This window comes from Cervus elaphus, chromosome 22, assembly GCF_910594005.1.
Source record: "Cervus elaphus chromosome 22, mCerEla1.1, whole genome shotgun sequence".
Lineage (NCBI taxonomy): Eukaryota > Metazoa > Chordata > Mammalia > Artiodactyla > Cervidae > Cervus > Cervus elaphus.
In genome coordinates this window covers 42408569-42427137 of record NC_057836.1, presented here as the reverse complement: position 1 = coordinate 42427137, position 18569 = coordinate 42408569, and the positions used below count along the sequence as shown (strand labels likewise).

Below are 18569 nucleotides of genomic sequence, written 5' to 3'. Positions count from 1 at the left end.
TTTGAGGGCAGTGACTTGTTTATTGTTTTATCCTCAGTGCCTAGAAAAAACCTGTTGCTCCTTTAAGAATCTCAATAAATATTTGTTGCATACTGAGAAAATGAATAATTGAATTAATGAATTTATCCTCAAGAATCCTCAATATCCTTAATTGTATAACAGTGGGCACTATTTAATCATCTCCAAATCCCTTCTGAAATTCAGTCGGTTCAACTCAGTCGTTCAGTAGTGTCTTGTTCTTTGCGACCCTGTGGACTACAGCATGCCAGGCTTCCCTGTCCATCACCAGCTCCCGGAGCTTGCTCAAACTCATGTCCATCGAGTTGGTGATGCCATCCAACCATCTCATCCTCTATTGTCTTCTTCTCCTCCTGCCATTGAGTCTTCTTAGCTTCAGTATCTTTTCTAATGAGTCAATTCTTCACATCAGGTGGCCAAAGTATTGGAATTTCAGCTTCAGCATCAGTCATTCCAATGAATATTCAGGCCTGATTTCCTTTAGGATGGACCAGTTGGATCTCCTTGCTGTCCAAGGGACTCTCAAGAGTCTTCTCCAACACCACAGTTCAAAAGCATCAGTTCTTTGGCCGTCAGCTTTCATTATGGTCCAACTTGAGCATTCTTTCATGACTACTGGAAAAACCATTGCTTTGAATAGACAGACCTTTGTTGGCAAAGTAATGTCTCTGTTTTTTAATATGCTGTCTAGGTTGTTCATAGCTTTTCTTCCAAGGAGCAAGCATCTTTTAATTCCATGACTGCAGTCACCAGATGCAGTGATTTTGGAGCCCCCCAAAATAAAGTCTGTCACTGTTTCCATCATTTCTCTATCTATTTGCCATAAAGTGATGGGACCAGATTCCATGATCTTTAGTTTTTTGAGTGTTGAGTTTTGTTTTTTTTTTTTTTTTCACTTAGTCAAGGCTAGTTTCTTTTCTTTTTTTTTAAAAAATTTATTTATTTATTTATTTTTTCAGTGGGTTTTGTCATACATTGATATGAATCAGCCATAGATTTACACGTATTAGTGTTGAGTTTTAAGCCAGCTTTTTCACTCTCCTCTTTCACTTTCATCAAGAGGTTCTTTGGTTCCTCTTTGCTTTCTGCCATAATACATCAGTTAATCACTACATCATTAATTAACTGTACAATTAATACATCAGTGACAGTGAGAAATGTCCTAAAATCATCTAAAAAATCTCCGTAAAGTTTTATGTCAAAATAATGCTAGAAAAAAATGCCTTTAACTTGTATTCTGTTCTTGAGAAGCAGCTTACCCCATGTGTGTTTGAGTCAACTCTTTTGATTCAAGTCTTCTATCTCTTACTAAGTGTACAAATACAGGCGGGTGTTTGGGTCAACTCTTTTGATTCAAGTCTTCTATCTCTTACTAAGTGTACAAATGCAGGCAGGTCCCTTCTGAGTTTTTAATTTCTTTGTCTGCAAAATGAGTTGATAATAATGATATTCATGGTCATGATATAAAGATTAAGTGAGTCAGGACATTTAAATTACTTAGAAAAGTGTCTCACACATAATAAGCTCTCAAAAAGATTAACTATCATTATTATTTTGATTTATTGCTATGAAAACAAGGTATGAATAGAAAACAAGAATGTTCACTATGCTCTGATGCTATGCAGTAAGCTAAATGCCATGATTCAAAATGTAGCCCTTCCCTGTTTAATTATTATACCAGTGGTAACATTCACTGACATATCATTTAGAATCAATTAATTATGGTCATTTAAACAAGCTCATTTATATTGAACACTTTGTGAGTAATTTATGCATCATTATAAAACATTAAGCCCTTTGGGAAAAGGAGATTAGAGTTAGATCACTTAAAGTTAATAGGTCTGCTTCCAAGAAAGAAACTCATCATATAGGTAAGGACCAATTGGCATTTCTCATTCACACTCCTATTATTGTGAAATGTGCTTAATTTACAGAGCACTAAAATAGTTTGTGTATAGTCCTTTTGCAAATTCATTTTTGAATGCTGATCCTGCTCAGTCACTTCAGTTGTGTTCTACTCTTTGCGACCCTGTTGATTGTAGCCCACCAGGCTCCTCTGTCCAAGGGATTCTCTAGGCAAGAACACTGAAGTGGGTTGCCATGCCCGATTCCAGGGGATCTTCCTGACCCAGGAATCAAAACTGCATCTTTGATATCTCCTGCATTGGCAGTTGGGTTTCTTACCACTAGAACCATCTGGGAAGCCCAATCTTTTTAAATAAGTTTTAACTTACTTAAGACTCTTCATTTGACCTGAAGTAGTTTAACATGTAAAATTATCTAGAACTTATCACAAAATCTCCTGGTTTAATTGTGCTTAAAATTCTGTTAAGGTGTGTGAAACTTATCTTTGAATATTGGAATGAAAGTAAAATATTCTCCAAATCATAGGGTAGGACACAATGAGGTCATAGGAGTGTGTAGAACAGGACTGGACGCCGAGGGTCTTGGGCGAGACCACTGGAATGAAATGTTGACCTATCACCGAAAACCAATAACACATTGGCACCCCTTGCTGGAGGTAAGCTCTGGACCTCTCTCGCATCTACTCTCTTCTTTATCTCTTGTTTAAATATTATTTATCTGCTAACATTTCACATATTCACCTTTTTTTTAAAAAAAAAATAGCTATTTGCTCTTGTATTTGTCCCACAGACTCTGTTACCCAGTATGCAAAGTTTTGTATGTCTTGTTGGTTTTTAAAAACAACTAAATTTTCTGAGCTTGATATTCCTTTGGAGTAAGTCCATAAAAATTGCAAATCTACTATTTTCTCTACGTAGTCTGAAAACGTGTGTCATTAAGTGGTGTAGCAATCAAGTAAATCCATTATTACCTGGAAACTGAATTTTGGTGCTTCTCTTTTGTGAAAACAGCCACCTCACCTAAACTTCCCAAGAATTCCAAATAAAAATGTCACTTAATATGTGACGGGGCAGGTATATAGTTACTGGCTCTGTTCAGGAAGTAAAAAAGTCTCACAGATTGTTTTTAAGAATATTGAGGCATTAGTTTGCCTAAGTTGAAAACCTGGCTCTGCTGTGTGACCACATACTGGAGAACCTTGGGCAAGACATAAACCTCGTAGCAAACTTAGAGTAAAACTAGATGAACTGCTGACTATTAAGTACTTAACACAGAGTACAGCACAATGTTGCTCTAAATATAACTAATATTAATAGTTATATTGACTAGAAGTGATATCAATACCAGTTTCTATCAGAATTTTTAGCCATGAAAGCAGTTGGCAGTCTACTTGGTACACTGAATGTTGTAAGTGAAGTGATTTTCTTTCCCAAAGACTGGAATATCTTGAAGAACCTCAAAATAAATTATTTATATGACCTAATTAATTATGAGTTTATAAGAGGTGGAATTTATGCAATTCAATACAAAAATTTATGATAACCACACAGTAATAACAAGTGAAGTATATATACATTGCCATCTCTCCCATGGATAAGATTCTGCTTCTTATTCTGTTACTAAGCATAGGTTGAACAGGAGAGACAGAGCAGTGTAATTAACTAAATGTCATTGAGCCCTCGTTCTAAGCTCAGCTTGGTCACAAAAGTGTGACCTTGGCTGCATTACTCAAGACATTATGGGGAAAATTCCATGAACACTCTATATACAGCACATACTCAGGCATAGGAGGTGAAATGTCATCTTAGATAAATTATCTGCTTTATTACATTAATGTTCTAAATCATTAACTCACTTCATCATTTATTGTAAATCATAAAAGACAGACATGCTATGCAAATGCACACTCACACAGCACTTTCCCCTAAATAACAAATCAATAAGTCTTGAGAAGGTTGTTTCATTTCAACAAAGTGTATTATCTGAAGTACACTCTACTGCTTTGCTATTCTTTTCCTGTTTCTCATCTTTGTTTTTACTTAAAGTTTGAAAAGTAATTATTAGGTCTAAGAATCTAGACATAAGAGTAGAGTTTGCTGGACAGAGTACTACACTGAAGGCAGACGTGAATTCTAACCCTTGTTCCTCTGACTGTCTAATCCTAGGCAGACCATGTACTTTATCTGCAGCTACATTTCTCTATATTTAGAAACTAGAAATGCACACCTCTGGGACTTCCCTGATTGTCCAGTGGCTAAGACTCTGCATTCCCAATGTAGGGGCCCCAGGTTTGATCCCTGGTCAGGGAACTAGGCTCTACATGTTGCAACTAAGCATTCTCATTCCACAACCAAAGATCCTGCATGCCACAGTGAAGATCCAGCACAGTCAAAAAACTAACAAGTATTAAAAATAGAGAAATACACACTCTCACAGAGTTTATAGGGATGATGTAGGGATAAGTGAGATAATGTGATCAACAATTTTTAACTAATGAAAGGACAGATGTTTTATGACCCAAAGCATATTATAATTGCTTATGACTAATAAGTTGGGCATGCAGCAGTCCATGGGGTTGCAAAGAATTGAACAAGACTGTTCGATTGTTGTTTAGGGCAACTGAACAACAGTAAGCAGTTATATATTTATATGATGAGGAAAAACTATGAAATAGGGATGAATTTGTGTGTGAAAACATGGGAGAACTTTTAAGTCATTGTAGGGTATATAGGAAGGATAAACATCAGAAGAAGATCCCAGATACAATTTTCTAGTTGCTCACTAGCAGAGGACAAGAGGGCTGAAAAGATTATGCAGAGGTACTTTCTCCAGCAAATAGCTCCCTTTTTCTGACTTCTGTACCTTCATTCACTGGTCAAAAAGAACATAAGGACTACAGACCTGAGAACTGGCTGGGTTTTGAATTGTGGGAAAGTTGTGTGTGTGTAATTGTGTTTTGTTGCCACAGCAGGGATTAAAATGAGAAGGGAACAATTACTCAAGAGCTGAGTAAATTGTTAAGAAAGAGACTAAAGCATCACTTGGAAAATCTGTCTACTTCTACCTGGATATAAAAGTTTATCCTATTGTAATTAAACCTTTAAAATATACATAATATTTAGGGACCAGGAAAAATTATTCTTTATCCCTTGTGGCTCCTATTTTCCAAACTTAGTCCTTCTCATTAATTGCTTCTATAAAAATCACCTCCTGCCTTAGAGCAAATGGAATGCAGCCTCTTGTGTCTTGAACCTTCTTGCTCTTACCCAACCTTAAAATGAAAGTGTTAGTTGCTCAGTTGTGTCCCATGATCCTTTGTGACCCCATGGACTGTAGCCCACCAGGTTCCACTGTCCATGGAATTCTCCAGGCAAGAATACTGGAGTGGGTAGATATTCCCTTTGCCAAGGATCTTCCCAACCCAGGGATCAAACCTGGATATCCTACATTGCAGGCAGATTCTTTGCCATCTGAGCCACCAGGAAATAAAAACTAATAGTCTGTGATAGAATGTGAAATAAATCTGCAGTTTTCCTGCATGTCATCTATGTACCATGCTCTGCCTACATTTTTATGAGATGTTTGTGTCCCTGCACACCACCTGAGAAGATGAGTTATGAAAGTCATGGGGAGTTATGTATATTTTCTCTTCAGAGACTAGCATATCATGGGTGTGAATATTCACTATTAAAAGGTAACAACAATTACTCACTTTATTATTATTATTGCACATTATAAAATTATTATCTTTCAGTTACCTGGCCGGGCAACCAGTTTTGATAGTCAAGGATCCTGTCCATCTCCCAAGCCAACTTCCACACCATAATGCTTCCAAAATAATGCCATTATAATAAGGACCCAGGACCATGTACTCACCAAGTCAGAAAAAAAAAAGTGGAAGATTTGATTTCCTCATTTGAAATGCATCCTGATAAGAAACAAAATATTGTGTAAATTTTATTTGCCTTTATTGTCTGTTTACTAACTTTGAACATCTTAATATATTTTACTTGAATACAAATGGTCTTTACTTACATAAGGCATTTTATTATTTGTGTCATATGCCAATTAGCAGAAAAAACTGTTTTTAATAAATTGTAAGTTCTCTGCACAAGCAAATAATACATTTTTGAAAATAATCCATACTTATCTAAAATTAAATATAGTTAATGCTGCTATTGTATAAAGTAGCACATGTCATATATGTATGGTTTTGACTTTGTTAAAACTATGTTCATTTCCAGTTGTGTATATGGTTCTATATAAATCTTAATGGAAAATGTGAGCTTTACTCACTGCATTAAATAATCAAATTATTATAATTTATTAATTTATTTATTATTTATTCTTTCATTCTCAGTGGTGAAGCTTGGTTTTTGCTAAACTCTAAACTTTTTCTTTCAAGCTTATTCTTTAAGATATAGAGAAAACACTATAATTTGAAGATCCTCTCTGAATATAAATTTAAGAATATTTAGTAGCTGGAAAATGGAGATTGAGCCATTTGGGCTACTATTTTATACTGTCTTAAAGTTACTAGTTCAAACATCTGTAGCACTGTTTGATATTTCAAAAATTCTATTAGTCGTGTTCTCAAATGTAGCATTAGTATTCCTAAATGAATAGAATCAGAACTCATGAGATTCTCAAGTACTACAACATGTTTATTTTGTGACATAAAGTTATCATGTGGATCCTGTATTCCTGATAGACATACTGACACCAAAGTTACAATAAATCTCTGTGCTTATTGCCATTTGGAATGTACACAGTGATAGTGACTTTTAAATTCAAACAGAAGCTAATCTTTAGAAATGGGTATTTTCTTTAAAAAAAAACAACGTGACTTATTTCAGCAAATTATAAAATTATAAATAATTCAACTTCAACATCTAATAGAAAACAAATAATTTTTAAGGCACAGACCCACAGTCTTTTGTGAAAGGCTTTGCCATCATAAGAATCAAGAATCAGGCCACTAGTTGTAAAAACAGTGCAAATGTCTTTACAGAAATTTCCTTTAAATCATGTCAACTTTTTATTGTCATGTTTCTGGGCCCTATTAGAAGGTATCTAGAATGACCCCAACCTTACTTTTGAGATGTGTATTGTGCATGTTTCAAGCTTATCCCAATATAGAAGGTTAAAGCCCAATCTTCTCCCACCCCTCAAAAAAACAAAAAGCAAGAAAATCTGCAGTTAGGCTGTAAAAACAGATTCATCAGAATGAGAAAATTTTATCAGCAACTGCAAAATTTTGATTTTAGTAGAATCCCTTATTTCTAAATATTAAAATTAGGTTTCAAAGTCTTGAGATTTTGTATGTTGACACCTCTCATATGATGGTATTACCATTAATTAAGATGTGACTATTTTACAAATGAATATTTTTAAGTCATACACAATTCCCTAAAAATTTTTAAAACTACTTGTGGCATCTTAATGAAAACAAGTATTCCCGGCTAACATTTTCCTAAAAGAACCACTTGCTATAGACAATATGACGGAGGATGACACTTCTGTTTTGTAATTCTTTGTTTTACTGGAAAATAAAATTGTCAAATGAGAAGACTCTTAATAAAAATAACATGTTCAGAGACAATTGTTTATAGGCATAGCTGCAACTTACAATTAATTAGCAACTATATTTCCTTAGTATAATAATTTTTTTCACCTAAAACATACTTAAGGATTTTTATTCATGCTTTTCTTTGCCTCCTATGTAGAAATAGTCAATGTTTACGGTGAAAAACACAAATAGCCAACTAGGAGACTTTAATATGGCTATTGTAGACTAAAAGTTTAAGATAATTTTTTAAAAAATTATTGTTTCCTAGGGATTAGAATAACATATCAGGACTGATCATTTGCTAATCTTTGAGAGATTAAAGGGAGAAAATTCATAAGATTTTAAATGCATGATTTAAAATGGTATGAAATTATTAGTTGCTCAGTCATGTCTGACTCTTTGGTACCTCATTGACTATAGCCCACCAGGCTTCTCTGTCAATGGAATTCTCCAGGCAAAAATACTGGAGTGGGTTGCCTTTCCCTTCTCCAGGGAATCTTCCTGACCCAGAGACTGAATCCAGGTCTCCTGCACTGCAGGCAGATTCTTCACTGTCTGAGCCACCGTAGGATTTTCAATACAGTACACCCTACTCTGCACAGTCACACATCCATACAAACATAACTTATCTTCTTTCTACTTGTGATTAAAGATGGAATGTTTTTCATTTCAATATTTAAAGTAAGGTTTACTGTTACAGATATTCTCCACTAAGTTGTGTGAAAGAGCACATTTTAACAACCACACTGACGCATGATGAAGTTGCAGTTTAGGTATATAATGGATACTTAATTCCAGGGACTTGACAAACATAAATCTAAGAAAAAGAAACCTGTTGATTAGTTAGTGTAACAACAGTGATGTTCTTTTTGTTATTTTTATTTTGTTTATTCATTTGCTTATTTTACACTAAGTAATTAGGGGAATGAGGAAATTGAATATAAAAAAGCACAGATGTTTATGGAATATATATAATATAAAATATGGAATATATAATAATCTCAGTTCAAGTGTTTTCTCATCAAGGCAAAAACATGTTTTTATTACCACTTTGTTCATCATGAAGATTGGTGACCAGGGTTTGACTTGATAGCATAGTAGTATCATGATATCAAGACCTTAAAAAGAAAGCATAAAGGGCTAAGGTGGAACTTAAGGATTTATTGAATGCAAACATTTTGGATATTAGAAATAGTGATTGAAAAAAATAAGTAGAAGATATAAGGGAGAAGATAGGCTTCTTCATGCTTGAAATGATTTAAATACACTTTTATAAGAAGACTTGATTACACTAATCCTATTTTATTTATTCTGAAACACTGGAAATGACTTCTATTCAATGGATTAAATATGCAAATAGTAATTGTATGGAAATGTTTTAACCTCAAATTGACAGTGATTTCTTTGAAGCTCAACTGGGTCATGAATGCCCTCTCCAAAGAACAAACTATGCCTGATTTTGTCATAAAAGGGTAAAAATAGACCACTGTCTTCAGAAATTTTGTTATGAGTTGCATCAGCTATACACAGAATCTATTTACTGTATGGGATGCTGAATTTCAATTATTCGATATCATAATTTTGTTTCCTCAAAAACAACATGTGGGATAACAGTGCACATTATAAAAATGAGTCAAAATTGTTCAGAAAAATAATTCCCAATGCTGAAAAGTTAATGTATTGGATTTTTATTTTTGTTATCTTTTCAAAATTGTTTTATTATTTTCCCAATCTAAACATCCATACAGAGTTATATTTGACTATGACTTTGCTATAGAACAAAGTCTGTGAACCTAAAAAAAAAACAAAACCTAAGGCTGTGTACAAACTGGTCACAGAATCATTCCCCTTGAAAATTACATGGTTTATTCTATTTGTATCCATATGGGTCATTTTGCTAATTTTATTATATATATATATTTGTTTTTTCTTTTAAAAGACCCTTTAAGCTTTCCATATAGAAGCATAGTAATCCCTGATGTGAATAGCTTCATAAATTCTATCACAGCATAAGAAAGAAGCAGGTAGACAAACTCTAAAATACAAGATATTTGCATTTAAAGTTTTTATAAACAAAAAGTCCAACTCAAATTTGCATTAACTTTTTGGACTTTTCCAACTGAGAGAAATAATTAGGTTCATCTGCAAAATCTAGATAAATTTTGGAACACATGAAGTGAGATCTTCATGAAAGAATGAAGAAGTCAATATAGAAAAGAAATTTCTCACATTGTAAATACAATGATTCCACTAATGAGCAGTCCAAGATAATTTGCCAGTTATTCTAAGCTGACAGAAGACATGGAACTTCTTCATTTCATATATATCATTGAATAATTTGTATCCATTATACTTGACATTTTTTGTATCCTTCAGTCATTGTTGATGTGGTGGCTTTTTAACTGAAGTTTGTGATATAATATGTAGTTATTCAAAGAGATATCTCTGAGTCTGTATAATAGAACAAAAATTTTAAAATCTTTTGAAATTCATGTTTCTGGCTTTTGTATATGGTGACCAGACATTTGTGAAACTTGACAACATATAACTGTATTACTTAGAACAAATGTTTTGCAACCACCTTAAAAGATGTTACATAGTTCAGTATTTTTACAATGTCTTCTTTAAAATGTGTGAATATATTTGTCAGGTTCAGATGAATTATGAAACAATGAAACCTCAAAGCTATCGTAAAGTCTATGATTACTTTTATAAAAGAAAATAGAAAAGCACTTGAAATATAATTTTATTGTTTCATATGTATTTTGAAAAATAAAGTGATTAGAAATTATTTTTTCTTGGTATTGAAGAAAATGTCTTTTTCAGATTTATTTTTGAGACCTTTAAATTGCTGTCTTTCTTTAACAGTCATTATTTTTGGCATTCATTAGAGAGCAGAGTAATTCATTTATCAATAATTCAGTAGCTGAAGCAACTTAATGTCTTTAAAACCTCACTTAATTCATACCATTATTTTAATAAAATTATGAACTTAAGATCCTGGATTATTTCCATATGGAATAATGAAAAAAGCATGAATCGTGTAAGAAGAGGTAAATGCCGCTTATATGTACTAGCTACATTTGTTTTATCTGCAAAATATCCCTACAAATGCATTATCAGATAATCTAGTAGTTGGGGAATACCAGTTATTTTGTTTCTCTTTAATTCATATTTTCAAAAATAATCAATATTTTCATAAGGAAGGTACACATAGCAACAAATTTTAGGCAGTCAACACAGCACTGACTCAAAGGAAATTATAAACCAAATGTTCTATATTTGGTTTTGTTTAAAACAAAAATTAGACAAGTGGACACTCTTAAAGACATTTTGTGTTTCTAAATGTCTCTCCAGGAAGTTTTTATATTTACATTTGCACTGAGTTAAAATTTATATTTCCACTAATAATATACAAGAATTTCCAGTTAACCTAGTCAATATGTGACATATTATCATTTGAAGCTTTGCCAGTTTAAACACAACTAAAATGATATTTCATCAGTATTTTAATTTTATTTCTTTTTTACTCAGGTGGTAGTCACCATTTTTTCATAAATTTTGATTGGAAATTTGAATTTTATTGCTTATTATTTTCTCATTCTTTTGTTGAAATTGACTTCCTCATTCAATTTTAGAGGCTTTTTTTTTTCCTTAATGTAGACATATTCTTCATATGACCACATCTCAAATTAATTTCCATTCTGCAGAGCTGAAGGCATTTAATACTAGATTATAATCTGTAAAGGCAGTTTATACAATCTATAAAAGTGAAAAATATATAGTAAAAATATATATAAGAAATAAAAAGTGCAATCAAAAGTCACCATGCTTTTATTATAAAACATGAGATGTTATGTTGACAAGGTTCTAGATCATTTTGTGCTGTCACTGCCAGTGTTTCTAAAAGGATTTGAAGGCATCCTTTTATGGATATACCATTATTTCTTATGTTTTAACTAATTTTTGTGCTGGGTTTGGACAGTTTCAAAACTATCCACTTTAATAAATTAATACAGAAAATTAAACCAAAAGTCTGAACAGTAACTACGATAAGACACAACAGTTTCCATGTTTTTTTTAACTCAGTTTTCCTTCAAATGAAAAAAATATCATCCAAATTTCCACCTACAAGTATAAACTATGTAGGCGGAGTCAATTCCAACTACGAATCCACTTAATGAGTCTACTTGTTTAGCTTGTGTGCGTTTCATGAGCAAGATTTGTGTGTGGGGGTCATGCTTGTTTGTTTTTTATAATTTTCAGGATATATGACTGAAAATTGTACCTTTTCAGCCTTGAGTCACTAGAATTCAGTCAGTGACTGGAACTTAAACCAGCAAGAAAAGGAACTAATAAATAATCATACAGATAGCTAATAAACACATGAAAAGATGCTCAACCTCACTCATTATTCAGTTCAGTTCAATTCAGTTGCTCAGTCATGTCTGTTTCTTTGTGACCCCATGGACTGCAGCATGCTGTCTCCCTGTCCATCATCAACTCCCGGAGTTTACTCAAACACATGTCCATTGAGTCGGTGATGCCATCCAACCATCTCATCCTCTGTCCTCCCCTTCTCCTCCTGCCCTCAATCTTTCCCAGCATCAGTCAGTCAGTTCAGTCGCTCAGTCATGTCGAACTCTTTGCGACGCCATGAACCACAGAACGCCAGGTCTCCCTGTCCATCACCAACTCCCGGAGTTTACCCAAACTCATGTCCATTGAATCAGTAATGCCATCCAACCATCTCATCCTCTTCTTCGTCCCCTTCTCCTCGTGCCCTCAATCATTCCCAGCATCACGGTCTTTTCAAATGAGTCAGCTCTTCGTATCAAGTGGCCAAAGTATTGGAGTTTCAGCTTCAACAGCAGTCCTTCCAATGAACACCCAGGACTGATCTCCTTCAGGATGGACTGGTTTGATCTCCTTGCAGTCCAAGGGACTCTCATAAATCTTCTCCAACACCACAGTTCAAAAGCATCAATTCTTCTGCGCTCAGCTTTCTTTATAGTCCAACTCTCACATCCATACATGACCACTGGAAAAACCATAGCCTTGACTAGATGGACCTTTGTTGACAAAGTAATGCCTCTGCTTTTTAATATGCTGACTAGGTTGGTCATAACTTTCCTTCCAAGGAGTCTTTTAATTTCATGGCTGCAATCACCATCTGCAGTGATTTTGGAGCCCCAAAATATAAAATCAGCCACTGTTTCCTCTGTTTCCCCATCTATTTGCCATAAAGAGATGGGACCCAATGCCATGATCTTAGTTTTCTGAATGTTGAGCTTTAAGCCAACTTTTTCACTCTCCTCTTTCACTTTCATCAAGAGGCGCTTTAGTTCTTCTTCACTTTCTGCCATAAGGGTGGTGTCATCTGCATATCTGAGGTTATTGATATTTCTCCCTGCAATCTTGAGTCCAGCTTGTGCTTCATCCAGCCCAGCATTTCTCATGATATACTCTGCACATAAGTTAAATAAGCAGGGTGACAATATACAGCCTTGACATACTCCTTTTCCTATTTGGAACCAGTCTGTTGTTCCGTGTCCAGTTCTAACTGTTGCTTCCTGACCTGCATACAGGTTTCTCCAAGCCAAGCTTCAGCAATATGTGAACTGTGAACTTCCAGATGTTCAAGCTGGTTTTATAAAAGGCAGAGGAACCAGAGATCAAATTGCCAACATCACTGGATCATTGAAAAAGCAAGAGAGTTCCAGAAAAACATCTATTTCTGCTTTATTGACTATGCCAAAGCCTTTGACTGTGTGGATCACAATAAACTGTGGAAAATTCTGAAAGAGATGGGAATACCAAACCACCTACCTGCCTCCCAGCATCAGGGACTCTTCAAATGAGTCAGTTCTTTGCATCAGGTGGCCAAAGTATTGGAGTTTCACCTTCAGCATCAGTCCTTCTAATGAATATTCAGGACTGATTCCCTTTAGGAGGGACTGGTTGGTTCTCCTTGCAGTCCAAGGGACTCTCAAGAGTTTTCTTGAATACCACAGTTTCAAAGCATCCATCCTTCAGTGCTCAGCTGCCTTTACAGTACAACTCTCACATCCATACATAACTGCTGGGAAAATCATAGCCTTGCCTAGACCGGCCTTTGTTGACAAAGTAATAGCTCTGCTTTTTAATATGCCGTCTACGTTGGTCATAACTTTCCTTCCAAGGAGTAAGCGTCTTTTAATTTCATGACTGCAGTCACCATCTGCAGTGATTTTGGAGCTCAAAATAATTAAGTCTGTCATTGTTTCCATTGTTTCCCCATCTATATGCCATGAAGTGATGGGACCAGATGCCATGACCTTAATTTTCTGAATGTTGAGCTTTAAGCCAACTTTTTTTCACTCTCCTCTTTCACTTTCATCAGGAGGCTCTTTAGTTCTTCTTCACTTTCTGCCATAAGTGTGGGAGAGGTATCTGTGTATCTGAGATTATTGATATTTCTCCCAGCAATCTTGATTCCACCTTGTGTTTCATCCAGTCCAGCATTTCTCATGGTGTACTCTGCATATAATTTATATAAGCAAAGTGACAATTTATACCCTTGACATACTTCTTCCCCGATTTGGAACCAGTCTGTTTTTCCATGTCCAGTTCTAACTGTTGCTTCCTGATCTGCATACAGATTTCTGAGGAGGCAGGTCAGGTGGTCTGGTATTCCCATCTCTTGAAAAATTTTCCAGTTTGTTGTGATCCACAGAGTCAAAGGCTTTGGCATAGTCAATAAAGCAGAAATAGATGTTTATCTGGAACTCTCTTACTTTTTTGATGAGCCAGCGGATGTTGGCAATTTGATCTCTGGTTCCTCTTCCTTTCCTAAATCCAACTTGAACGTCTGCAAGTTCCCAATTTACATACAGTTTAAGCCTGAATTGGAGAGTATTGAGCATTACTTTGCTAGCATGTGAGATGAGTGCAATTGTGCAGTCGTTTGAGCATTCCTTGGTACTGCCTTTCTTTGGGATTTGAATGAAAACTGATCTATTCTAGTCCTGTGGCCACTGTTGAGTTTTTCAAATTTGCTGGCTTATCGAGTGCAGTACTTTCACAGTATCATCACTCATTATTAGAGACATGCAAATCAAAACCACAATGAGGTATCAAATCACACCTGTCAGAATGGCCATCATCAAAAAGTTTACAAACAACAAGGCTGAAAAGGGTACAGAGAATAAGGAACCCTTTTACACTGTTGATGGGGATGCAGACTTGTACAACCAACATAGAGAACAGTGTGGAGATTCCTTAAAAAATCTGGGAATAGGACTGCCATATGACCCAGAAATCCCATTGCTGGGCATATACTCTGAAGAAACCAGAATTGAAAGAGACACATGTACCCTAATATTCATTGCAGCATTATTTACAATAGCTAGGACAGGGAAGCAACCTAGATGTCCGTCAGCAGATGAATGGATAAAGAAGTTGTGGTACATATACACAATGGACTATTACTTAGCTATATAAAGGAACTCATCTGAGTCAGTTCTAATGAGGTGGAATAACCTGGAGCCTGTTATACAGAATGAAGTAAGCCAGAAAGAGAAAGACAAATACTGTATATTGACACATATATATGGAATTTAGAAAGATGGTACTGACAGTCCTACATGCAGGGCAGCAAAGGAGACACAGATGTAAAGAATAGACTTTTGGACTCAGTGGGAGAAGGTAAGGATGGGATTATTTGAGAGAATAGCTTTGAAACATGTATATTACCATATGTAAGTTAGATGACCAGTGCAAGTTTCATGCATGAAGCAGGGCACCCAAAGTCGGTGTTCTGGGACAACCCAGAGGAATAGGGTGGGGAGGGAGGTGGGAGGGATTTCAGGATTGGGGGAACACATGTATATCTATGGCCAATTCATGTTGATGTATGCCAAAAATCAGCACAATATTATAAAGTAATTATCTTGTGATTAAAACAAATAGATTAATTTTTTTAAAAAAGAACTATATTTGAGAACATCAACAGGTCACCTAATTACACTACTTCTAGAGGCATTGATCACACTCACATGAATCTCACCCCTTAAATTAGTGAATAACAAGGGAGAAGCATATTGAAAACTATAGAGGTACCTTAACTAGAAAAAGAAATTACAAGCTAGAGTTAAGAATTAGGGAGATTCTTTTTTTTTTTTTTTTTAGTGGAGCACAGCTTTGAACACAAAGTAAACTCATACTTAAATCTGAGCTTTTATTCTCTACATATCATGAAATATAAAATCTAATATTTATACTTTTTAAAAATGTGACTGTGTTGGGTCTCAGTTGTAGCACATGGAACTTTTGTTGAGGCATATGGGGTCTTTCACTAGGCTTGAGGGCTGTCTAGTTGTGGCATGCAGGCTTAGTTGCCCCATGGCATGTGGGATCTTAGTTCCCAAACCAGGGGATGAACCTGCATCCCTTGCATTGCAAGACAGATCCTTAACCACTAGACCACCAGGGAAGTCCATATACAACTTTAAAATATTTTCACATTTGCTATTTCTTGATTCTTATCCAAGTCATATGGGTTTTATCACTCCCATTTAACAAAAATGGCAATTGTGGTTAAAAGAGATTACAAGAAATCCCAAGGTCACATAGTAGATGGTGGAACTGGGCCTCAAATCTAGATCTTTGGCCTTTAAGCTAGAAGTATAAGCAACCTGATGTTTTTTCAGTTTAACACTAAAAATACAGCTAATTGGATTGTTTTGCCTCTTTAGATAAATCACCAAGACCAAAGATGTGTAAACTTTCTTGACCTTTACTCATCTCTAAATTAAGATCACAGCATACTAACACATATATATGGAATTTAGAAAGATGGTAATGATAACCCTATATGCAAAACAGAAAAAGAGACACAGAAATACAGAACAGACTTTTGAACTCTGTGGGAGAATGTGAGGGTGGGATGTTTCAAAAGAACAGCATGTATACTATCTATGGTGAAAGAGATCACCAGCCCAGGTGGGATGCATGAGACAAGTGCTCGGGCCTGGTGCACTGGGAAGACCCAGAGGAGTCGGGTGAAGAGGGAGGTGGGAGGGGGGATCGGGATGGGGAATAAGTGTAAATCTATGGCTGATTCATATCAATGTATGACAAAACCCACTGAAATGTTGTGAAGTAATTAGCCTCCAACTAATAAAAAAATTAAAAAAAAAAATTAAGATCAGTTGTATCTGCCTGATGTACCAATTAGTTAATGTTTCTGTCATTTTTACAACATGTCAATCACTATGAACATCACTAGGTACTACTTTTTTCACCAACATCATTCTGATCATTAACACCTATAACCACGGATAGGTAAATATTTTTTAAGAGGCCTAAGATAGGAATATGTGGGGACCAATTTGTTAAGGAAAAGGAACTCCCTTCAAATATTGAATCAACCCTGACCTGGCATAAAAGAGCAAAGAAAGGAAGAGAAGGAGCATAGACTCCCACTAAAAATATTTCAGGCTTCTCAGGTGGCTCAGAGGTATAGAATCTGTCTGCCAATGCAGGAGACATGAGTTTGATCCCTGGGTTGGGAAGATCCTATGGAAAAGAAAATGGCAGCCCACTCCAGTATTCTTGACTTGGAATTCCCATGAACTGAAGAGCCTAGTGTGCTACCAGCTATGGGATTGCAAAAGAGTCAAATGTGACTTAGTGACTAAACAACAGTAATAATATCTCATTTTAAAAGTATTTTTCCACTGATATGATTCTGATTCAGGCCATGAGCCCTTTTATCTGCATTTCATAAATCTTGATAATTGGTTTAGAAGCCTCCAGATTCTCATAGTTGGGGGTGGGGAACATCATGCATGTTTACTGTTGAGAATAATAGTGTAAAAAAGGAAAACGTAATACAAGGGAGGGATACAGAATTCCTAAAACAATGTCTCTACATGAGTAGAGGTTTAATACACCCATGAAAATTTTGGAGCACAGGGAATTCAGGTAGGAGCACAAGTAGCTCAATTTGCTGTCAGATATTTTAGCTACAGGTGCTGGTCAGTTGGTAGATGTGGTGATGGGATCTGGGAAAGTTCTCCCTTGAATTTCAGTATTCTCAGTGAGTAAGAAAGCAAGGGTGTCAGCTGAGAGAGAAGGCCACAGGGGAAGCCTTAATGGAAGATATGAGAAAATCTTTAAGGATAGTGTAGGGTTGAGCAACCTAGTGAAACGTACTGATTATTAGGCATAATTAAGGGACTACCTTTAAGTTTGTGGTATGAATTTAATAGAAACAGTGAATGTGGGTATGTGTTTTTCTCCAGTGGTGTTCAGTTTCAGAGCTATAGGAGCAAAATTTTGATGGAATAGTAATAATAGGAATGATCTGGAAAGGCAGGAGATAGTGATCCAAGAGAAGGGTGCATAAAATTTATATAAAGAAGAATTACAATTATACATGTCTTTTGTGAGGAAAAAAATCATAGAAAAATCAATTTTGACCACTTAAGGTCAAAATAAAGATGGAATAACTACAGTCTGTAAAATATAGTAAACAGATTGATTTAAAATAATTCATTCAGTTTTTTCCCATGGATGTTATTGAGAACCTACAAAACAGGCCCAGACCCTACCATTATGGAGCTTAAGTTGAGGATAAGAAAGAGTTATTAATAATTTTAATTGAGACATGCACATTTTTAAAACTGTGTGATAGGAAAACCTAACCTAGTCTGTTGGAGAGCTTGGTCCTTAGAGACTTTGTTGGAAGAAGGCATATTCTCATTGAGATGTGAAGAATGAGGTGTAAGGTGAATTGGAGAGAAAACAGCTAATTATGGGGGAACAAAAAATTGGCAGTCTGAGGAGTAATACAAGATGAGGCTGGAGAGATAGCTATTTAAGAGCCAGCCCATGCAGTAATATGTCTACTACTCATTTGTTCTATCTAATAGGGGAATGAGATGCCTGAAGATGAGAAAAAAATTAATACTGCATATTTTTTTAATATTAAGAAAATAGATTAGAGGCATGCAAGAGTGAAATAGAGATAGAGAACACTGAAAAGGGGGCATTTTTGACAGAGAAGGAGTGGTTCAAAAATAGTTTTCCACATATTGAATTTGAAGTGACCCTCATGGCAGAAAGTGAAGAG

General features: G+C 35.3%; 1 protein-coding gene across 1 annotated transcript in view; it reads left to right on the top strand.

Annotated features, from left to right (window-relative positions):
- SYT10 (synaptotagmin 10) overlaps window positions 1–6008 on the top strand; it is a 112414-nt gene extending 106406 nt beyond the window's left edge. The window contains exons 6-7 of the mRNA XM_043881676.1: window positions 2410–2539; window positions 5639–6008. Of these exons, the coding sequence (XP_043737611.1) occupies window positions 2410–2539; window positions 5639–5710 (202 nt within the window). The 3' untranslated portion in view covers window positions 5711–6008. The remainder of the gene's footprint in view (window positions 1–2409; window positions 2540–5638) is intronic.
- The last annotated feature ends 12561 nt before the right edge of the window (window positions 6009–18569 follow it).